At 63.8% G+C, this 21597-nt stretch overlaps 8 protein-coding genes across 8 annotated transcripts; 3 read left to right on the top strand and 5 right to left on the bottom strand.

Annotated features, from left to right (window-relative positions):
• Positions 1 to 107: 107 nt before the first annotated feature.
• On the bottom strand, positions 108 to 8189 carry F751_4043 (Heat shock protein 83-1; the record flags this gene model as incomplete). The annotated part of the gene is made up of 25 exons (XM_011398594.1): positions 108 to 211; positions 360 to 426; positions 625 to 720; positions 882 to 1001; positions 1178 to 1306; positions 1456 to 1524; positions 1694 to 1740; positions 1919 to 2013; positions 2190 to 2284; positions 2422 to 2612; positions 2858 to 2938; positions 3067 to 3146; positions 3391 to 3479; positions 3828 to 3901; positions 4106 to 4205; positions 4368 to 4487; positions 4658 to 4781; positions 4950 to 5045; positions 5244 to 5347; positions 5446 to 5658; positions 6822 to 6868; positions 7256 to 7415; positions 7552 to 7621; positions 7805 to 7881; positions 7980 to 8189. 25 exons carry the CDS (start codon positions 8187 to 8189, stop codon positions 108 to 110), a joined length of 2658 nt encoding a protein of 885 aa, XP_011396896.1.
• A 590-nt stretch (positions 8190 to 8779) lies between these two features.
• Positions 8780 to 9971, top strand: F751_4042 (hypothetical protein; the record flags this gene model as incomplete). Its single annotated transcript, XM_011398593.1, has 4 exons — positions 8780 to 8968; positions 9124 to 9490; positions 9658 to 9755; positions 9852 to 9971. 4 exons carry the CDS (start codon positions 8780 to 8782, stop codon positions 9969 to 9971), a joined length of 774 nt encoding a protein of 257 aa, XP_011396895.1.
• Positions 9972 to 10142: 171 nt separating this feature from the next.
• Positions 10143 to 10914, bottom strand: F751_4041 (hypothetical protein; the record flags this gene model as incomplete). Its single annotated transcript, XM_011398592.1, has 2 exons — positions 10143 to 10327; positions 10521 to 10914. The coding sequence occupies 2 exons, from the start codon at positions 10912 to 10914 to the stop codon at positions 10143 to 10145; spliced, it is 579 nt and encodes a 192-aa protein (XP_011396894.1).
• A 1082-nt stretch (positions 10915 to 11996) lies between these two features.
• On the bottom strand, positions 11997 to 14184 carry F751_4040 (hypothetical protein; the record flags this gene model as incomplete). The annotated part of the gene is made up of 6 exons (XM_011398591.1): positions 11997 to 12015; positions 12707 to 12775; positions 13103 to 13260; positions 13475 to 13685; positions 13781 to 13863; positions 14095 to 14184. The coding sequence occupies 6 exons, from the start codon at positions 14182 to 14184 to the stop codon at positions 11997 to 11999; spliced, it is 630 nt and encodes a 209-aa protein (XP_011396893.1).
• Positions 14185 to 14536: 352 nt separating this feature from the next.
• On the top strand, positions 14537 to 15547 carry F751_4039 (UDP-N-acetylglucosamine transferase subunit ALG14-like protein; the record flags this gene model as incomplete). Its single annotated transcript, XM_011398590.1, has 4 exons — positions 14537 to 14851; positions 15005 to 15063; positions 15176 to 15296; positions 15491 to 15547. 4 exons carry the CDS (start codon positions 14537 to 14539, stop codon positions 15545 to 15547), a joined length of 552 nt encoding a protein of 183 aa, XP_011396892.1.
• A 259-nt stretch (positions 15548 to 15806) lies between these two features.
• Positions 15807 to 17568, bottom strand: F751_4038 (hypothetical protein; the record flags this gene model as incomplete). The annotated part of the gene is made up of 4 exons (XM_011398589.1): positions 15807 to 15944; positions 16166 to 16304; positions 16482 to 16786; positions 17533 to 17568. The coding sequence occupies 4 exons, from the start codon at positions 17566 to 17568 to the stop codon at positions 15807 to 15809; spliced, it is 618 nt and encodes a 205-aa protein (XP_011396891.1).
• A 552-nt stretch (positions 17569 to 18120) lies between these two features.
• Positions 18121 to 19883, top strand: F751_4037 (UPF0210 protein; the record flags this gene model as incomplete). The annotated part of the gene is made up of 4 exons (XM_011398588.1): positions 18121 to 18271; positions 18416 to 18651; positions 18852 to 19227; positions 19441 to 19883. 4 exons carry the CDS (start codon positions 18121 to 18123, stop codon positions 19881 to 19883), a joined length of 1206 nt encoding a protein of 401 aa, XP_011396890.1.
• A 242-nt stretch (positions 19884 to 20125) lies between these two features.
• F751_4036 (Uncharacterized protein C9orf78) lies at positions 20126 to 21454 on the bottom strand (the record flags this gene model as incomplete). The annotated part of the gene is made up of 5 exons (XM_011398587.1): positions 20126 to 20204; positions 20365 to 20496; positions 20654 to 20911; positions 21068 to 21228; positions 21323 to 21454. 5 exons carry the CDS (start codon positions 21452 to 21454, stop codon positions 20126 to 20128), a joined length of 762 nt encoding a protein of 253 aa, XP_011396889.1.
• Between the last annotated feature and the right edge of the window lie 143 nt (positions 21455 to 21597).

Here is a 21597-nt window from a genome sequence, read left to right as displayed (position 1 = left end):
GAACCTCGCTCGTTACATTGACCCCGCTTGATGTATGTGCTGGGGCTGCTCGCCCCTCGGGACAGCAGAGCATGAGCGAGAGTAGCTAAAGGATCAGGTCAGGCACCTCAGACAACCTCGGCCTCCACTTTCTGCGCTGTTCCGGCCTTGCCAGCCAGCATGCTGTAGATCCGGTCCGCAAAGTCCTTGGGCGAGTCGATGTCATAGCCGCCTGGGTGAACCAGGGCAATGCGGGGGGTGGGGGGGTGAGCTCGAGCCAGGCATGAATGATGGGATCTTATGGATAGATGAGTTTCCCTGGCATAGTAGATCACCCTAACGCTGCCTGCTCCAGACCACAACAAGCCAGCAAGACTCACCAGACAAGGATGCCGCGTCATACAGCAACTGGATCTGCTCCTTCACTTCCCTACTATCAAGTGAAACCTGCCAAAGGGGGGAAAGGGAGGGTGAACATGGGCTGTGCCACCTGTGATTGGGTGAATCATATCAAGCTCGCCAGGTCCACGAGAGTCCTGTGTTGCAAGCGATCACTTGCACAGCGGCCGGGACATCTGCACAACCACACAAGCTACCCCTGCCAGCATCGCAGCTCTCATCCCAGATCAAAGCCCCCAAAACCACCTTCTCCTTCAGCGACTGGATGATGGGGTGGTTGGGGTTGATCTCCAGAATCCGCCGCCCGCGCATGTATTCTGCCTGCTGCGCGTCGCCCATGGCCTGCAGGGTGGGAAGCGGGGAAGCCACTCAGTCCTGCGAGGCCTGTGCAGGGGGTCTGGCGCAGGAGTACAAGCTTGCGGTCCGCTCTGCGGCCACAGGCGCCGCCGCCGCCCTGGCTCCCAAGTCGTCATCACCATACAACAGAGGGTTAGGCGGCTCACCTGTGCGCGTGCGATCCGCTCCATGTTGGTGGACCAGCCGAACTTGGAGAGCACGACGATGGCGGGGGAGTCGGTGAGGCGCTTGGAGGGCACCACCTTCTCCACCTTGTCGCCCAGGACCTGCGGGTGATCAAAGAAGCATGCTGTTGGGTGAGGTTGCGAATCTAGAACTCCTGCTCCTTGAGTGCTGCTCCTTGAATGCTGAAGGAGATGGACACGCAAGGGCAGCTAGGCGCACAGGCACTTGGTAGCTGCCAATGCCTGCGATGCCAGCCAGCGACCCTGCGCCCCATCACCTTCTTGACGTAAGAGGTCAAGTCCTTGAGCTCGGCCTCGACGTCGGCGCTCTCCTTCTTCCCCTCCTCGCTCTCGTCAATCTCCAGATCCTCGCGGGTCACATCGGTGAATGTCTTTCCCTCAAACTCCTGTGGCACGGCAGAGCACTGAGTTAGTAACCACGGCGAGCCACAGTTTGTGCAGGTGATGAGGAGGTGCCTTCCCTGCTCCCATCTGGGAGTGCCACAGTCCCATCGCAGCTCTTCTTCCTTTGCCTGGTAAATACTCTGCATCTTACCTGGATCTTCAGCACCACAAGCTCGTCAACAGACTCGGTCAGGTAGAGGACCTCATACCCCTTGCTCGTCTGTGGGCACAGAAATAATCATGGTAAGAGTGTGTGCCCACCACAAGATCCAAGGCATCATGAAGATAGGAAAAGTAATTGATGTGCAGGAAAGCGCTGCCATAACCCCAGATGCCAAGCGCGTCCAGGCTGATCTATGGCCACACCATAACAAAGTAAACGTGCTTACCAGGGCCTCTACGAAGGGCGCATGCTTGGCTGCGTCAGGGCTGGAAGCTGCAAGGAAGGGGAGGGATTGGGGAGATGGAGACACATTGCTGAGGTGGATGCCCAAGCACCATGCATGCCGGTTGGGTGGGGCACATCGGGAACCTGACACTTCCCAGCATATTCACAAGCAAGGCTAGGGCAAGTCTTCCATCAGCATCCCACCCTTCCACACATCCTAGCTCACCAATGAGGAAGTAGATGTTCTTCTGGCCCTCCTTCATCCTGGAGACATAGTCTGCAATGGAGGTGAGCCCCTCCTCGCTGTTGGAAGACTTGAACCTGATTGGTGGGGGAAGGGGGGGGCCGCTCGCGCACGGAATCGGTGATTGGCGGGTCCAGGAACCGACTGCGAGGCCACTTCACCGCCTCTGGACGACCTTCACTCCCTTGCAGCTCAGACCAGCGAGCTGGCCTATTCACACTTTCCTCCAATCGACCTCACTGTCCCCTCTCACCGCAGCAGCTTTGCCAAGGCATCCTGGTTGGAGGCATCATCCAGGATGCCCACCTTGAGGTACTTGCCAAACGACTCCCACACCTTGCCATACTCCTGTTTTGGTTTGGGGGAGGGTGGGGAGGGGGTCTTGGTCGCCTCTTTACAACAAGCATGCTGGTGGACCGTCACTCACCCAGGTCGAGCACTGTCCCTTGTCCACGCAGCCTACGACCCCCCCTGCCCCACCCCACCTCCTTGTCCTCCTTCTCGGCAAGCCCGTTGAGCATGTCGAGCGTGCGCTTGACGAGCTGCTTGCGGATGGCGCGCACGATGCGGTTCTCCTGAAGGATCTCACGCGAGATGTTGAGGGGCAGGTCTGAGGAGTCCACCACGCCCTTGACGAAGCCCGCCCAGCGCGGCAGCAGGTCCTCGTCAAACTCGTCTGGTGGTGTGAAGGGGGAGAGAGTGGGGGGCCTGGTTGAGGAGGGAGGTGTTTCTCTTGGGAGGGGCTGCAGTAACTCTCTAGCAACCAGCGGGAGATTCACTGCCCAGCGGATGTGCTTCAGGTGGCCAGATCATGCTTTCACTTTTGTCACCCCCCTGTCAGCAGTCGATGGCATGCACACGCCCCTCTCCAGGCTGCCTTCCTGCAAAGATCATCCACCCCAGCCTAACCCATCCACGCACCGGAGATGAACACCCTCTTGACGTAGAGGCGGATGTTACGGGGCTTGCCCATCATGTTTTGCTGGTCAAATGGAGCCATGCCTGTAATTACCGGGGGAAAAGGATTGGAATTTGGAGCTCAGCCCCTGCTGGCAAAGGACAGCTGGCGCAACGAGCCTTGTCAGGCTCGATGCACCGCGTCAGCCACGGGCTACATCTCCCGGCCCCACCTGGGATGTATAGCAGGCCGGAGAACTCCAGGGTGCCCTCCACGTTGAATTGAGAGACTGCGGCAGGGTCCAGGAACTCCCTGCATTGAGCGGTGACAGGTTGGTAGGTGGGATGAGGAAGATGAGGGTGAAAACCCATGCGGCTACGAGAGGGAGGCCTGTGCTAGACGCCCATGGGATGCAGCGTGTGCTGCCGTTTTGAAGTGAGTGGCCCTGCAGTCACCACCTCGTCTGCGGGACCAGCACAGCCCAGACGCTGCCTGGCAGACCAGCTTTCCTCCTCTGTTCGAGCACCCCCCAACTCGCATGCACCACTCAGCTCACTTGAAGGTGGTCTTGAAGAAGGCATTCTGCTCCTCACGCGTCACCTCCTTGGCGGATCGGGTCCAGAGCGGCTTGCTGTCGTTCTGGACCTGCAAGCAGGAGCATCACTCTCGTATGGGCAGGGCTGGTCGGAGAGCGCAAACCGAGGTGCATTCGGTTCCACCCCGGCACAGCCCCGGCCAGTCGGTGTTCATGCCCAGTGATAGACCCCGCGTGCTGGCCCTACACACTGAATGTTCTCCAATGCACACCAGGGCCGCTTGCAGCAGGGGCCACCCTTCGTCACCCCCCCTTTCTACCCAACCTACCTTCCAGGCCTGCTCCTCCCGGCGCTCGGTCTTGAACACCGGCTCGATGGTGGTCTTCTCCTTACCCTCCTCCTCCGCCTTCTTGTCTGCCTCCTCCTGAGCCTTGGTGGTAGCCTCCTCGTCCATCACCTGCTCATTCACAAAGCTGGTGGTCCACAGCTTGATGGGGAAGGAGATGAACTCGGAGTACTGCTTCAGCAGGCCTGGCGCGGCGGGGTGGAATGGGGATGATCATGTGTGGAGAAGTGTGTGAATCACCGCAAAGGATCATCCCTGCCCTTTGGCACCTCGAGGCAGTGCAGTGCACGACTCGTTTGCACAAGAACAGCCTTGTCTCGACCGAGGTAGCACACCATAGGGGGCCACGCCCGACCATTCGCACCCTGTCTGGCCCATCGCCTCCTGACCTTCGATCTTGGCGGCATCCGCAAACTCCTTGGCGTCCTCCTTCAGGTGAAGCGTGATGCGCGTCCCCCTTTTCAAGTCCACCTCAGCGTCCCTACGGACCTGCAAAGGATAGAGCGAGGACGGACGTGTTGGGAGAAAGGGGACGTGACACGATTGAACCACAGGCTCTGCCCTCTCCCTGGGCGGCTCATGGCAGGGCATGCAGGTGCACCAGCGACCGTTATTCTCATCCACAGACACACGCATCCCTCCTCCACACACCTTGTAGCTGTGGGCGCCGGCAGCGCCCTCCCAGGTCCACTGGTCCTCGCTGGCGTTGCTCTTGGTCTGCACGGTCACCTTGTCGGCCACCAGGAAGGCCGAGTAGAAGCCGACGCCAAACTGCACGGCGACGTGCGGCGGGGCGGATGCGAGACCTCACAGATGGTGGTGGCAAACAGGGAGCAACGCAGAACGCCTGCCGCTACCAGGCACCCAGACCTCTGCAGTGCTCCACATTGCAGCCGCACGGAAAGCTCCCCACCCTCGCCACCGTTGGCCTCCTGTCCTACCTGGCCAATCAGGTTGGCGTCCTGCTTGTCCTGCATCGCCTCCATGAACTTCTTGGTCCCGGAGCGGGCGATGGTTCCCAGGGACGACAGCAGCTCCTCGCGGGTCATGCCAATGCCGGAGTCCCTGCATGGGGTGGGGTAGTTGAAGAGGACTTTGGGAGGGAACGAAGGCGCAAGGGGGCAGTGCATCCAGCTGTGAGAAATCCAGCTGTGAGAAATTGTGCCAAAAGAGGAGGGGCACGATGCGATAACACCTGGCCTCCCCTCCACCCCCACCAGGTTCCCAACGCACTCGATGGTGAGGGTGCCAGCCTCCTTGTCGACCTTGATCCTGATCTCCAGGTCAGCCCCAGACTTGTACTCGTCCTGGTTCTGCAGCGCAGTCAGCCTGGGAAGCAGGAGTTGCATGTGGGGTCGAAGCAGTACCGTACGATACTGGGTGGCAGGCTTTGGCGATGTTCATGGCCAGACCAAGCGAGGGATTCACCACACTGCCATCGATGCCACAGAGACTACAGCCATCGAGGCCGTGTCTGTCCGTCGATCATCAGGCCCAGGCGGCACACGGCGCCACACCGGGGCGCACCTCATCTTGTCCAGGGCGTCCGAGGCGTTGGACACCAGCTCACGCACAAACACGTCGCGGTTGGAGTAGAGGGAGTTAACGATCATGTCCATGATCCGGTCCGTCTGCATGGAAAGCGTGCAGGACATTGGAGCTGGAAGAGGGGGGACAGACTGCACACCACCCAGGCAACACATCTCCTCTCACCCCCACCCCCACGCACCTCGGTCTGGTAGGAGAAGGTCTCCTCGGCAGGCTCAACAGCAGAGGGTGTGGCTGCGGCCCTCACTCCCACGCCCTGGTGCAAGGACCGGCCCAGAACGGCACCGCATGCCCGGGATCGGGAGGGTCCAGCCACCAGGCTGGAAAAGGGGGCGGGCAGGGCAGCGGAGGGGCGTACTCGGCAGCACTGGGCTCCCGCCAGGCGGGGGGAGGCCTGGGGGGCAGGAGCGGAATGGAAATCTTTAGGCCTCCCACTGCTTGCACGAACGATCGAATGCAATATGGATGAATGATATCGAGCACCAAACGACACCTCGACACGCTACCTGGGACACGGTGGTCGTCACTCGCCTCATCACGGAAGCCATGCGAGCCAGCATATGCCTGGTGAAACACTCGGATGCCTCCAAAAGAGGTGGATTGATGCAATCGATATAACACGTATACAACTGTAATGCCTGATGAGGATTTACAGTGCTAGGGATGCAGGAATCGCACGGCGCTCTGACAGTCGTGGGCTTATCCTCCTCCATTGCCACGTGAGGGTCCAGCCGGGAAATTTCCAGAAACGGAAGCCTGCTCCTTTCCCTCAAATACACAGTCTGACAAGCTCCATGGTTTCAGTTTCGTCATCAGCGCATGGCCATTGCCTGCTTGAATCGAGATATCCGAGGAGGAGCCTGAGGTTCTAGCGCTGGTGAAGCCTCCGTTGCTCGTCCATTTGGGGCATGACAAGAGGCTGATGCAGGTGCGTCGGCTCGGCAGCCTTCTGGCTCCCTGGCACTCCTCTCCCTCACGGTGCCAGAGAAAGCCAGGCTGGAGGAGCTGGTGGACGGTCTTGATGGCGATGCCGTCGACGTCTCTTGCACTGCTCGCTCCTTGGCATGTCCCACCGTAGACTGGGATTTCAGTGCCGGCTTGAGCGGGACAGCAGGCTTGGGCAGCAGGAACCCTCGTCGTAAGCCTTTGCCCTTGCCCTGTGTGCCCTTGTCCCCTCCATTGGGAGCTTCTTGGTGTTCGGCTGCGCCATCAGGCTGCCTGGTATCTGGTTGCCCAGAGGTGCCAGGAGTTCCAAGGCTCTCATCCCACTCCAGGGCCTCCATCTCCTCCAGCACAGCGTCAAAGTCTTTCAAGTCGTCGCCACTTCCTGAATCATCGCTTCCCTCGGCATCATACTGCTCACCAGGTCCGGCAGCGTCGGGCAGTGCCCCGTCAGCCTGCGGCATGGGGTACCTCTTCACGATGGCCTGCCCACTCTCCCCCGTCTCATCCCACGTCTCCTGGATATCCACCACCTGCAAATGAAGAGAAAGAGTGCAAGGTGCTCAAAGCACTAAGTGATGGCATCCACTTTTTTGTCCATCAGGCAGGACGTACCATGTCGGGGTGCTTCCCAGGGCCGACTTCAGCCGCCCCCGCCATCGCTGCTTTGGATCGATTTGAACTCTGCGATTAATCTAGGATATAAAAATATATGGAGTGAAGGGCGTACATGGTTATCGGCTCGTGGCTCCGAATAGTGTCGATGTTTACCCTGGTCTTCGTCGTGCCTTCTCCCCTGCAAGCCCCCTCGTGCTGCATTCGAGTCCTGGGAGATGCGCAATCACGCAAGTAATTTCCCTCTGACTCATCAGAGGTATCCAGCCACCCTTGCTAATGATTGGCGAGGACATTGAAAACTCCCCCCTTCAATGTGTGCTGACACTACAAGCTCGCATTGCTACTCGAACGTCACTGCTCCATGCACTAAGAGCGCAGGGACTCTCTCCTCAGCCTCGAGGAAGCCCGCTCGAACTGCGCATGCTGCGCACTCGTCTGCTGGGACAGAGGGGTGGAAGGCCCCAAGGGACTGCCCGGTTTTGCGCTGGTCCGGATGGAAATCAGGGAGTCCAAGTCATCGCTGCGCTGCTCCTCGATGCCGGCCCTGTCCCGCTCGCCCCCACCGGCCAGCTTGGCTACCATGCTGATGATCTGTATGGAGTGAGGGGTACACAGTGGTGGAACGCTTGCTATAGGAAGGGAGAGACATGCGACATGGACCCTGGAGTTGCATTGGAAAACCACACCATCTGGCCCTTCCCATGCCCCATTCCAGCCTGATACTCACCAGGAAGGGAAACACAAACTTGTAGGTGGTGAGGAGCCAGTCCAGGCTGAACTCCAGATGTGGGTGTGCTCTGCAGTGGGACAGTGAGGAAGCATACTCAGTCGTCAACAACATTGTGAGATTCGCTTCAATATCGTCTTACCTCATGAGGAACCTTCCCTTCAGCGCCCTGCCTACAAGGAGCCTTCACCCCATTTCGTAGAGGGCTGCAATGCCCAGCCCCTCAGACACTCACAGCGCTGCTCGTCGTGACAGGAAGTCTTGGAATGACAGCTGGACTGCAGGGTCGACCGCGGGGCCTTGCAGGAACTCGGTGATCAGATTGGAGAGCTGTGGAGGGAAAGTGGGTGGTGAGTCTCCAAAGCTTGAGATCCACAGGGAGCACCCAGCAGAGCCTAGCTTGTCCACCATCGCCACATCGCGCGCACCTCATCAAAGTCCATCGTGACATTGCGTATTGATGCCTTGATTGGGTTCACGGGGAATCCCTGCTGCCGCACATTAGTGACGAGAAATCCCCCTGCTAGCCTCACCACCGAGCCCGCCAGGTCGTACACCCAGAGCGGGGCCCAGAAAACGGCGAGGAGGAGGGCGATGCACGTGGCAATCCCCCTGAAACTCCTCAGACGGAACGCCATGCGACTTGCGGGATCCAAGGGGAGCCAGAACTCCCCAAGCTGGGTGTGTGCGAGCTTATGGAAGGTTCAAACGAGCGGGACACACAGTAATGTCGTCTTCAGACTCTGTCGCTCAGACGGAGCTGTCAATCATGCATCACGGGCTTCTTAATGCGTGAGGAGCCAAGTAGAGCGAGTCTTGGCCCCCTGATCACCTTGCATCCAAGCAGGGACCTCCGCCGTTCGCTCCGCGCCTTCGAGGCAGCATCCCAGCACCCATACGAGGGAAGGAGCCCTTCTGGCTACAGCCAGGTACTTGTGTACAAAAGAGATTAAACTCTTCTTTATTGAATCTGCGAACCCATTACATTATCAGAAGTAGCAGCGGGGAAGGGTCACGCATAGTCCGCTTCCCGAGCACTCGCTGCCCATAAGCATACCTGGAATGGACAGATCGAGCGTCGATCACGCTTCCCGCTCGCTGGACCACCCTCGTTCGATCCTCGTATCTCCGTCCGCGGCATGGGAGACCTCCCGCAGCATCGTTGCAGGTGGCAGGGCGGACCAGGACTGGCATGGGAAGGGAGACCCTGTCCTGGCAAGGAGTGGCAATGGACCAGGATCGCGACATACACCACCATCTGCCCCCAGGTGTCACGGGGGCTGTCCTTCCTCAGCACACCCAGCGGGCCCTGGCGGCGTGTGCCTCTGAGGTCTCGGATGACAGGGCCCCCAAGGACCTGGACTTCCTGATGAGGCACGCCCACGCCCTCCGACCCAGGACGGCCCTCGGCTGGGTGGTGTGCAGGAAGGGGGTTGGGTTGGCCTGTGCTGCGAGCTGATCGGGTGCACGGGAGGTTGTCATGAGCGTGCAGAGGTCGGGCGGTCTCCATGCCGAGAGGCAGCCCACGCCGCCCCCCCCACCCCCCCACCCCCGCCATCCACTCACCACCAGGCCCTGGCGGCGGCGGGCACCTTTGGCTTCAGCGCGCTGGCCGTGGTCATGGCGGGCACGCTCATGCTGTCCATCGGCGGCCTTGCAGCGCTGGGCTTTATCCTGGCCCTGGGGGGGAGCGCCATTGCGGCAGCTCTGGGCCTGATGGCGGTGTGCCTCGCGCTGGCAGCCCTGGTGGCGGGCCTGCTCTCCACGGCGTCGGCGGGGGCGTACGTGGCGCTGGCCACGGCGCAAGGCACGCTGCGCCTGCTGGGCGGCGTGGCCGCGCCCGGCGCCGCGAAGGCCAGGGGCGCCGCCATGCGGGCGGCCCTGGCCGTGGGGCGCAAGGAGCTGCCCGAGGAAGGGAGGCCCGCGCGCGACGCGGCCGGTGAGTCGCCGACTTGATGCTTCATTCTCCTGCATGTGTGGGACAGCTCTGCTGTATTCCCCGCCGCCTGGAGGCCAAGGGAGGACTGAAGTGGGTGCACCGGGAAGTCGGGCGCCGGACCCTTCATGTCCTCGAGCTCGCACGCCTCGCGCTCGCACCTCACACAGGCACGCACCCTGCCCACTGGTATGCAGCCCCACCGCACCAGGCGGAGCACAGCCCGGACGACGACAAATTCAGTTTCCAATGGGATGGCAAGAACGAGGTGCGGAGCTCGAGGTGCCTCCCCTCGAGAACCTGAGTCCCTCATGGTCGTCTCTGGGCGTCCGCCTCACCCGCCCCTATCCGCACCCTGCTGCAGGCGGGGGCAGAGACCACCAGCTACGCCCTGCCCGGGAATGCGCGGCAGGCTGCCAGCCCCGTGCCCTCCAACCACGTCGTCCTGGCGCCTCCCCAGCCCTCCAAGCCTGTGGCCATGTAGAACCCATCTCCCTCAGCAACCGGGCCCAAACTGGCCAGTGATCCCAATCATCTGTACCCTCTTTTCGGATTGTCAGTGTGTTGTGTATATTCTTCTGAGTGTGAAAGACCTCACTGTCAAAGTTTCAGCCGGGTGCAGCAGCGACTTCCCGGTTCACAGCCAGTGACGAGATCACTGCTGCTGCTTGGGCGCCAGCGACTTCCAGGCCTGGCCGTTGACGGGGCAGGCCACCGCCCAGCAGGCCTGCCAGGCCATGGGAGACCCCAGGGCTAGCGCCGCAGGCTGCAGCTCCGCGGTCACCACGCAGCCATCGGCCGAGGCAAAGGACTGCTGCCGGGCCCAGTCCAGCCGGGCGCCTGGCGGTGTGGTGTGTGTGTGTGTTGAGGGGGAAGGGGGTAAGAAAGGGCGACCTGTGCTGGCACGCCGTCCTGCTTGTGGTACGGCACACGCCACCCCTGCACACCCGAGAGAGGAAAGTCTAAAAGGTGCCCAGTTTCCCCCCCCTTTTCGCCCCTTAGAACCCCCCCCCCCTTCTCCTTCCTCCCTCACCAGACAGGGCGTCCACCAGCACCTGGCACCGATCCACCCGCTCCGCCGCCTCCGTGCCCCACCACGGCTCCTCGAGCTCGCTGGCCTCACCGCCGACCCGTGCGGTCGCCACGCCGCCGCTGCCCCACCCTGTGTCCCAGCCCGCGAGGGGGGGCAGCGAGGCCTCTAGCGCGGCGGCCGCCTGGCGCCGCCGCTCACGGTGCTCCAGGGTGGCGTCGGGGGCAGGAGCGGCGCCCAGCACGCCCAGCGCGCGTGCCTCGGCCAGCAGCGAGGCGGGCGTGTCGTTCCGCCAGCGCGCCAGCACCTCCCCGCTCCCGGCCAGCGCGGCCTCCAGCCGGCGCCAGCCCATGCCCGCCGCGGCGCCGGGGTAGTGCAGGCGCCAGGGGCCGCCCATGCCGGCCACGGCCGCCGCCACGACTTCCGGCGAGGCCGGGTCCTGCGGCGGGGCGCCGCCCTCGCCGCCCGCCGCCTCGCGCTGCTTGGCGTCCTCGGCGATGGCACGCACTGGGTTACATAAGGATGGGTAATGGGGCTGGCATGTGGGGCCTGGGACCTCGGGGTCGCTGGAGATCTGTCGTGCAGCGCACAGGGTGTCGCGCGACCTTGCTGAACACAACAGGCGTGGCTGCCTTGGCCGGCTCAGGACTTCCACGATGCCCACAGACCATGCTCAGCCCATCCTTGGACTCACGTTTCAAGCACCCCCCCACCCCCGCCCCCCCATCCCAGAAATAGGAAGACGCCACTCACGTATGCTTGCCATGGGCTTGTAGATGACGTTCAGGCGGGCCATGGACTTGACCAGGAACTCGGAGTGATTCGAGCGCCCACCGTCCACCATCTTCTGCATCTGGCGCGCGTACTGTGTGTGATGTGGGAAGGGAAGGGTTGAACAGAGGGGGATTCAGATACCCGCGTCGGTTCCTCCATGTGCCCGGAGGGTGACGCAGCATATTCAGGGCATGGCGCCCTGCTCTCGTCACATCCCAGCCCCGCCCATCCCCTCAAACCTAGACCCTGCAGCCTCCCAGCGGCATCACATAAACACAGGAGAGCCCACCACCCCCCTCACCGCCACGGCCGTGGAGAGGCAGGTGGACAGGCGCTTGATGAAGTGGGTGTCGGCCAGGCAGCGCATCCCCGGCACGCAGTCCGGGTGGGCCTCCACCAGCGCCGCCCAGCCCAGCGGCCAGGGCCCGCCCGCCCCCGCGCGCGCGCCCAGCTCCGCCACGGCCTTGGTGCCGCCGTGGAGCGGGGCGTCGGGCGCGGCGCTGCGGCGCCGCGCCCACAGCGCGGCGCAGCGCAGGACGTAGGTCGCGGCGTCGGCCACCCAGCACGACCAGTACTGCACGATGAACCCAGCCTGGAGCTGGCGGTGCGAGGCTTCCCGCCCCGCATCCCCGCCCCGCGCCGCGGCCCCACCCGAATCCTCCACTGGGGCTGCGAGCGCGGAGCGCAGGCTTTCCTGCACCGCCGTCACGTGCCCCGTCCAGAGCTGGAGGCCCAGGTCGGCACGCAGGGCGTCGGCCAGCGCGTCCGGCGCGGGCGCCAGCGCGGCGGCCTTGAGCCGCGCCCAGGCGGCGGCGGCGGGCGCGCGCAGCGCGGCGCGCGTCGCCAGCACGGCCGCGTCGACCAGCGAGAGGTAGACGGAGAGCGGGGAGGGCCCGCACGCTGCGGCCAGCGCCGCGCCCGCGCGCTCCAGGTCCCAGGTGGCGCCGGAGCGCAGCGCGCACAGCGCGGCGCGCTTGGCCAGCTCCACCGCCAGCGGCATGCCGCTCTCGGGCGTGGGGAAGCGGAAGAGGGGCAGCAGGCGCAGCGTGACGCCCCCGGGGCTGGCGCTGGCCGCGTAGCAGCCGTTGGGCGACACCGCCAGGGTGGGGGGTGAGGTTGGAGGTGGCCTCGACGCCGCGGGGCCGGTTCCGGGCCATGCGTCGGCGGCGCAGCCGGGGCCCAGGCCCCGGGCGTCGGCCAGGGAATCAGCGCGCAGGACCAGGGGCCGCGGCGCCGAGGACGAGAGGGAGAGCAGGACTAGGCTGCCGTCGGCGCTGAGGGCCGGGGCCGGGGTCGGGTCGTCGGGGGCGAGCGGCACGTCGCGCGCGGCGCGGCGCGCCCAGCCCCCGTCGGCCCCCCGCTGCAGCACGGCCAGGTGGCAGGCGCCGGGGTCAGCGGCGCGGCGCCCCACGCACAGCAGCGCGGCGTCGGAGAGGAAGGCCACGCGCTCGGCCGCCACGCCCTCGGCCAAGCCGAACGTATGGCTGGTGGCGGGCGGGGCCGGGTGTGGGGACCCCGCTCCGCCCGCCAGCCGCGCCAGGGGCCCTGGGTCGGCCATCACGTGGGCCCGCCCGTCGGCGTCGACCAGCGCCGCCAGCACGGCCGCGCCGTCGGTCGCCAGCGCCGCGGCGCGCAGGGGCGGTTGGGGGGAGGGGTTGCCGGCGTCGGTCGCGGCGTCGGTCGCGGCGTCGGTCGCGGCGTCGGTCGCGGCGTCGGTCGCGGCGTCGGCCCCGCCCGCGCCCAGGCGCAGCGGGGCGGCGACTGCCCAGCGCGAGCAGCCCTGGCGCCGCAGGCCGGCGGTGTCCTCCCACAGGTGCAGGAGGCCGTCCTCGGACACAGCGGCCACGGCGCTCAGCCCGGGGCGCAGGAGGGGCAGTGCCGGGGCAGACTGGGGCCGGCAGAAGGCACGCTCCAGGCCGTGCCGCTGCCAGAAGTCCAGCAGGTCACCCACCTTGTTGAAGTGGCGGCCCTCCCTGCAATGGTGGGGGTGCGGGGGGGTGGAGGTGGGGGCCAGGGGGGTGGGGGGTAATGGTCAGCGTGTCGTGCGGGGAGGAAAGGTCTGCCCAAAAACCACCGTGCTGACATGTGAGCGCAAGGAAGGCGTCCGGGGGAACCCCCCCAAAAGACAAAGCAGGTACGTGCAGACGGTCATGTTTCAGACAACAGAGCAGCCGGCTCGTCACCTGGTGGAGTGGGGGGGGGCCCTCCCCGATGTCCCAGGGGGAGGGGGGGGCGAGGGCGCTGAAGGCCAGCACGCGGCCGCCGCCGGGCGGCAGCTGGAAGGCGGGGGCGCCGTACCAGACATCCAGGCACACCGCCGCCGCCAGCTCGGCGTCGGGGTCCACCTGGGACCAGCTGTGCGCGGCGCCCCGGCTGGAAAGCGTGAGCAGCGTCCTTTGCAGGGGACGGGAGGAGGGGGCCACGTTGGGGGTGTTGGCAGGCGGCACACCCCGTCACAACATCCATGAGCCCCCAACCCAGCGTCTCACTTGGGCCCCGGCCCCGGCAGCCAGAGGAGGTGGGTGAGCGCCTCGCCCGCATGCGCAGTGGGCACCTCCAGGATGGCATGGTCCTGCGCGCATGGCTCGCGGCAGGGGCTGGAACTCGGTACAGTAGAAACACTAGCACCGGCCCTGTGCTGCTCCAGGGTCTGGCACCGCCATGCTGACAGGCAAGAGCGTAGCACGACCAGTACCCGAGACGCCCACCCACCACACCAACAGCCCTGCCTTGCCTGGGGGCAGCGCGGTTCGAGGATGCAGACACGCAGGGGGGCTGGGTATGGTGCAGAGGCGAGCTGCACGGCCAGCAGGTTGCTGTCTGCATCCCAGGACACCAGATCCAGCACCCTCTCCCGCTCGAAGAAAATGTCCTGGCCACCCGGCGAGTCCATCCTCAGGCTCCTGTGGTGCGCAGGGAGTGCCTTTGGGCCGGCATTTCTAACAGATTCAACGATCTAGGAGTGTCGCACGAGGCGAAAGCCTGGCAGTTGCGCGATGCGATACAGCCGATCTGTACCTCTGTCAGCGTTCACGACAGCAGCGCGCGCGCCAGGTCGAAAGTGATCACAGGCACTATGTGATCTGCGACGCTGGCGATGGCTTTGTTGGTAGTTTGTGCGCCAAATCAATGAAGTATACTTCGCCATGTTATGGATCCTCTTGCAGGTTGGAGTCGCCCTTGCAGCCCTTCGATTCGCCCTTGCACTCCTGACCAGGCGCAGGCATAGGCAGACATGCGCCACCATGGTCGTCCTGGGATCGGGCGGGCACACCGCGGAGATGCTGAGACTCTTCAAGAACTTTGATGCCTCGGTGTACCGTCCTCGGGTGTATGTCGCCGCGGCCACCGATGCCCTGAGCGGGGTCAAGGCCACTGCCTTCGAAAAGGCTTGGGCCGGCATTCCTGGCAAGGGAAGTGATCCCTCGGGCCCCGCCTACCAACAGGCCGTGATACCACGCAGCAGGGAGGTGGGCCAGTCCTGGACCAGCAGCGCACTCAGCACGGCCCATGCCATGCTGTGTGCGCTGGCCTTGGTGTTCCGAGCAAGGCCAGACCTGGTGCGTGGTTTCTGTCGAGGACAGAACGACTGTTTGGCGGTGGATGCGTTTGAAACAACTCGGGTACATGCATCAAGACGAGCTTCGCGCGGCGCTGCATGCCCCGCACTCCATGGTCGCCCACCTCGCCCTGCATCACACCCTGCATGCAAGGTGTTGGTGAATGGGCCGGGCACCTGCATCCCCGTATGCCTCTCTGCACTCCTGGCAAGGTGATACATTGCGGGAAGGGGCTTGCAGGTGGATGCTGTGTCGCACACCGTTTGGTGTGCAAATGTGGTGGCGCTTGCACACTCCATGCCTTCTCGGTGTCCACCTCTTCAGGATGCTGGGAGTCGCCACCGCCAAGATCGTGTATGTGGAGAGTATAGCGCGGGTGTATCGGCTGTCCCTCTCCGGGAAGATCTTGTACCATGCTCGATTGGCATCGATCTTCTTTGTCCAGGTGAGCGACCTTGCAGAGGCACGGGTTGGCGTCTGGGTGACGAGCCGGGTGGCAAGGAGTGACAAACTTCACTGAGCAAACCAATGAGAGGGATGGGTTTCTCACAGCCAGCCTCAGGAGAATGCTGAATGTATATCCCAGGCCTTGCACTGCGCCCCCAGTGTGACTCTGCTGTACCCCCTGGATCCTTGTAGTGGCCAGAACTGCAGGCCAAGTATCCACGCAGCGTCCTCGCTGGTCGGCTGATGTGACGGAAGGTGGTGGTCCTCCCTTCAGCCCATCAACATTCACCTGCTGTTACCTTGTCCATACTTGATTCTTGAGCATTGCACATGCCAGCCAGTCCAAGGGCTTGCTGGTTCTCTCCCCCCTCCCCCACCCCCTCTATTTGGCATGCTTTGGCTGTTGCACGCTGACGAGGGCTGTGCCTCACCCAACAGTGAGGCCCCAGCCGGGGCGCCAGGTGGTGATTCTGCGCTGGGAGTGCTCAGCTCATTTGAGCCAGGCACCTCATCCGAGCCAATTCTCCGACTTGTGGTCGCCTCCGCTACCGACCTTGCCCCTGTGGGATACTGTGGCTTGGGACCAGGCAGCTGAGACCCTTTCAAAGGACGTTGTGTCGCGATTGCTCTCCTTTGCGCTGGGGCCCTGTGATCGAGGATGTGGTGCGTGGGGCCGTTCTGGCTGTGCATGGCAATTGATCTCAGCCGGCGCACGTGGCCGCAAAGGCACCCGGTGCGCCCCGGCCACCCAGGCACACACCCCTTTCCAGGCTGCTACGATGCAGGGAGGTCAAGCCAATGCATGGAGGGACCGCCATGCGGCGCACGGTCCCAGCACCTGCGCCCCCCGGCCAGACCCTCACCCACCTGCCGCCTCGCCGCACGCTGCTCCTTCACAAACACAATCATGGCCGCGACGCGGTCCTGCTCGGCGGGTAGGAAGCGCCGCACGTGCTGTCGAAAGTGGTCCACCAGCAGATCCACGGAGGTCCGGGCCCAGGGTAGCCTGTGAGGATTGTAAGGGGGAGGAGGTGGATGGATGTCCTGGAATTGAGGCGGACTGATGGTGTGCCCAAGACATTGAGCTCCGAAGTGGTGGGAGAGCACAGGAAGGTGCGCCATGGTTGACAAGTCGTCAATTCTGGATCGCAAGTTTCCCACCTGGTCCTTCCCGCCAGCCCACCTGTACACGACCCTGCCGGCTTCCAGGCAGTCCAGCAGGTGGCCTCTCCTCACGCCCTCCAGGACCTCGGCTGCAATGACCGCGCCCTTTGCATCTGCCTCCAGGAGAGCAGCAATGCCTGGCTCGGACACTCCCTCTGACTCAGGCAGTGTCGCAGGCTCCTCTGGGAGGCCCGCCACCGCCTCTTTCAGGCGAGCCACGACCTTGTTGAACTGGAAGGAGTCGTCTGTGGTGAGGAGCTGCGACCGCAGGACGCCGCGCAGAGCCAGGACCTCCAGCACCTCTCGCTGGCTGGGCGAGAAGAGCTGCAATGGTGGGCGGCGAGGAGCACGAGAGGGTTGTCATCATTCGACACAGAATGCTCGGCAGGGACGCTGGACTCCTGCACCCAGCAGCCATGCAGCATTGCATGCAATCAGTAGATTTAACGACGCCGGATGACAGGAGGAGCCCACATTGTCCAACCCTGGCATTCAGCTGTTTCAAGCAATTGTGCCAGAAAATAGTACCCAGGGTGTCTCACCTGACCACGCTTGCTGGCCAAGGTGAAAACCTTACTCAGCTCCAGTGCCACTGGAGTCTCATCCCCTGCAGCCGGTCCAGACAGGCTGCCGACAAGGGCTCTGTAGACAAGTGGCCCATGCGCTTCAGGGTCCAAGGTACCCTGCCAGTTGGAGGACACACCAGGCTCAGGGGTCTGCCGATGGGTGCTGCTATGCAGCAGATAATGGCCGATTGCAAGCTCTGCCTCCCGCGGCCCTCGGGTTTGCACCGTCATTCACCTGTTCCAGGAGCTGGCGCAGCAAGCGAGAGGCCTTGACGAGCTTGGAAGGTTGGGGAATGTGCGATGCGATCTTCTCCAGTGCAAGGCCTATGCCGTCCACCGGAGGAGGTGGCGGAGGTGGCGGGGGCGGGGGCACCTCGTCATCATCTGTGATCCACTGGGGAGCCCCCGACTCAGCAGCGGCTTCTTGGGGTACTGTTTCCCCTCTGGGCTCTGTGCCAGTCGCCTGTGTCTCCTTGGATGGAGGTGCGGAACTTCCAGCCTCACCCACTTCTTCTCTGACTTCAGAGTCCACTGTTTCATGACGGGGCCGCTTAGAGGGTGGCACCTCTCTCCCTCTGGCAGCACTGGGCTCCGGCAGATCCCCGAACAAACGGGATGCCATTAATCTTGCTGTTACTTCAGGTGCATCATTATTTGGTGAGTATCAGGATGGCGAGGCAGAGGTGTATTGGTGGGATACACAGTGTGGTCGAACGCTGTGCTCTGAGCGTTGCAACGGAGGACGTGGATGGAGTCCTCAGGATGTAGACCTCGCCATGGTCATGACGATGCGACACACTCTTTTCATGTTGGATTCGTCGTGGTGCCTAGGTACTTGCCCTGTAACGGAATATTTGCATCGCCAGACCTGTCGCTCACGTCACACCGCGCGCCCGGCGTCCCTCCCGGGACATCTACAGATGAGGCAAGCCCAGTTGCCGATATATACGAGTATTTAATGATTGTTTGTTCTGGACCCACATCGCTGGAGCTTGCCGACCGCCCCTCTCCATTGGCATACGCTGGAAACATACGTGTGGGGGTGTTCGACACTGCGGTGGGTGAGGGCGGGCCCCTGGCCTCCACGCAGCCATGGCCAGTGACATTACCACCTACCCATGCATCGTACGATCTGTCACTTACTTTGTTCCCGAAGGGGATGTCGGATCTGCCGGCTGGGAGGGGGCCATGCAGGAGGCTGCAGCCTTCCTGGCCACCGCCAGGGGGAGTCTCGAGCAGGAAGGTATGCGCTCGACCGGTGTGGCTGGTGGATGGGGGACACAGTGTGCTCTGTATGGGATTGCTGCTTAGGGCTCTAGTTGCGTGGCGCCACGCCATCGCGGTCGACCAGCCCTTCAGATGCACATTCAATCCTCCTGTCTTGCAGGGATCACGGTGCAGACGCTGCGAGTCGCCACCGACATCCTGACCCGGGTAGAAAGCGTGGAGGAAGCTCTGCGCAAGGCCCGCGTGGTGCAGGCCGCCGCGGCCGCCAGCGGCATCTCCTTTGTATCCTATGGCGCCTTCTCCAACGCCCGACTTCTGGAGGAGGGGCTCGCCACGAAACTACTCACGACGCCCGGTGGCGATGCCTACACCTGCTGCACTTTCCGCTGGCAGCCGGTGAGCTGGTGGGGACTGTGGAAAAACGCGTTGGACAACGCTGCACGTTTGTATGGGGGGTGTCACGAGGTGGGAGGCTGTTGCTGGCAAGCAGGGCGCCGTTCAGGTAGCCCATGGTATGGAGGCCTGATGATAGACCTGCGCGTCCCCTGCGCGCCCCACGAGGCCCGCCCACCAACCACCTCCTCCCCTCGCCGCAGGGCATGGGCGTGGAGGAGGCGCGCAGCGCCGCCCGCGCCATCTTCTCCCTGGGCAGGGCGACGGGCGACGCGGGCCCCTTTCACTTCGCCCTGACCTTTGCCGAGGAGGGTTTCCAGACCCCCTTCTTCCCCGCCGCCTGCGCGACGCGCCCCGGGTTCGCCATCGCCACCGAGAACTCGGCGCAGTACGCCGCTGCGCTGGCCTCGGCGGGGGAGGGGGGCCCGGCGGGCGTGACCCCGGCCCTGCGTGCCGCCATGGCGGCCGGCCTGCGAGGCGCGCAGGCCTGCGCCGTGAAGCTGGCTACGGCCACGCACGTGCCCTACCTGGGCATCGACACCAGCATCAACCCGGGGCTGGAGGGGCCCAGCCTCGCGGGTGCGTACGGGGGCTGGGGCTTGTGGGCATGCATGAGCTCGGGAGGAGGGGCACCACGCGCGGGGCTCCCGGCCTGCGCCTGCAGCCGCCCTCCCTTGCTCGTGCTGCATTCCGCGCCGGCGCCCCGCTGCACCATGCCTGGCTTCCTGGACTCCCGTCACAGACCTCCATGAGAACCCCCGCTCCCTCTCATACACACGCCCACGAGCACAGGCGCTTTTGAGAGTGTGGGACTGGGCCCCTTTGGCGGGCCGGGCACGCTGGCGGTGGCGGAGCGCGTGACCGCGGCGGTCCAGTCGCTGAGCGGGATCGACACCACGGGGTACTGCGGCCTGATGCTGCCCCTGGCGGAGGACACGGGGCTGGCCGCCGCCAGCAGGGCGCTCTCCGTCCAGACCCTGCTCTTCTACTCCGCCGTCTGCGGCTGCGGCCTGGACACGGTGCCTGTGCCGGGCGTGTCGGATGAGACACCGGCTGGGGAGGCGGCGCGCCTGGTCGCCGCCGCGGCGGCGCTGGTCCTGGACATTGCCGGCATGGCCGCCCGCCTTGGCAAGCCCCTGACCTGCCGCCTGCTGCCCGTGGCGGGGGGAAAGGCGGGGCAGGCCACGGCATGGGACAGCCCCTACCTAGTGCCGGGGACGCTGCTGTCGCTGTGAGGCCCAGTGCGGCAATGGTCGTGACTCCATGGTTTTCTTAAATGCGGCCCATTTATGCTGCCTTGAATCATTCCTACTCCATGCTGCAAAGCTCGCTGCTGAACTGGTAGGTGCTTAACAGCAGAGGCAAGCGGTCCATGGAAGGGAGGAGTAAATGGGCAGTCAACAGCAGGGGCAAAACTGAGGCCCGAAGTCAACGTGGGACGCGGGGCGGCCGCGAAACGCAGGGGCTACCACAGCGCCTACCACGAGGGCCGGTCCTCCTGCCGCTTCTTAGCGCGGATGTCGGCGTAGTAAGCCTTCTTCTGCTTCTTGGCAATCCTGCATGAGACGCGATGGATTGGAGGGGCAGCCTGTCAGCGTGGGAAGCATAAAGAGGTTACCAGAGGACACTGACAGCTGCAGCTAAAGAGATCAAACATGGGCTAAGGCTGCAAGTATCAACCCGCCACCCAGACGTGCCCCTCGCCCGATCACTCACTGCGCCTCCTCTACCCGCTTGAGCATGGCGGGGTCCTGCTTTCCAAAAAAGACGGGGTACTGGCCACGCCGTAGGGCCTGGCGGGAGCCTGCACCCTCCTCTTCGTCATCATCATCGTCGGCGTCGTGTATGCTGCAAGGATTGATGCAGGGGGCGGGGGTTGGGAGTGTGTCAAGGTGAAAAGACACGGAATCCCAGACTGCACCCACGATCCCCTCCCAAGATGAGCAGCTCTGTTCTCCCACGTGAAGAGTCATGCAAACAACCCCACACACAAACACGCACACACCTGACCATGCCACTCCTTGTCAGCATCTTTTTCTTGGCGGTCTCGGTGTCCTCAATGTTCTTCAGCCTCTGATGCATGGACAGCGGGACCTCCGTGATGCCCGTGATCCAGGAGGGCCCCAGCTCCAGGTCGTCCTTTCGCTGGTACTGGCTGGTCGCAAACAACTCGTCGTCGATACCACGCGGCGCCGCCGGCTGCTCCGACCCCGGCGCCGGCCTGCCCAGCCGAGCGGCCAACTGGGCCTCCACATATTGCTTCCTGGGCGCACGGGAGGGTGATGGTTGGGAGGGCAGGGCCTGGAAGCTGTGGGTAAAGAACTGGTGAGGGGCACAAGCATCTCTCCCGAGGAGCCATGACCCGGGCATCACGCAACACAAAAGATTCCCTGTCACCACATTGGCCCCCGCAACTCACATGTGCGGGTTGTCGGCGTCCTCATCCTGCTGCCGCTCACGCTTGAAGGCGGCGTGCAGGCCCCCCTCCTCCGGCGCGGCCGAGGCCGCAGCGCTCGCCAGCGCCAGCTCCCTGTCCTCATCATCCCTGCGCCCCTGCAACAGGGCCGCGGCATCCACGCCCTGCGCGCCTTGGAGCATGGAAGCGTCAATGGAGTCGGCGCCGAGACAACTGCACTCCCCGAGCATGGAAAACGCCAGGCTCCCCCCCACCCACCGTCTGGCGCTGCCGCTGCCTCTGCAGGAGCCGTGTGTCCTCCACGCTCAGCTTGGGGGGTGCATCCTCCTCGCCAGACTCGTGTGCCTCATCCAACGTCACAGGACGTTTCCTCAGGCTGCGAGGGGGCATTCCACGCGGGTGGCCACCACCTGAGCAGGCAAAAGGTGTTTATGAACTGTTCTGGGCCTCGAGATCAGGAGCAGTGCTCAGCAGAGTGGATCCCAAGACAATACTCATCCTTGATATCGACACTGGTGCGCTTGCCATGCATG

Source organism: Auxenochlorella protothecoides, assembly GCF_000733215.1.
Source record: "Auxenochlorella protothecoides strain 0710 unplaced genomic scaffold scaffold45, whole genome shotgun sequence".
Taxonomy (NCBI): Eukaryota; Viridiplantae; Chlorophyta; class Trebouxiophyceae; order Chlorellales; family Chlorellaceae; genus Auxenochlorella; species Auxenochlorella protothecoides.
The sequence above is the reverse complement of the archived record's forward strand: the minus strand, read 5'-3'. Positions and strand labels throughout refer to the sequence as shown.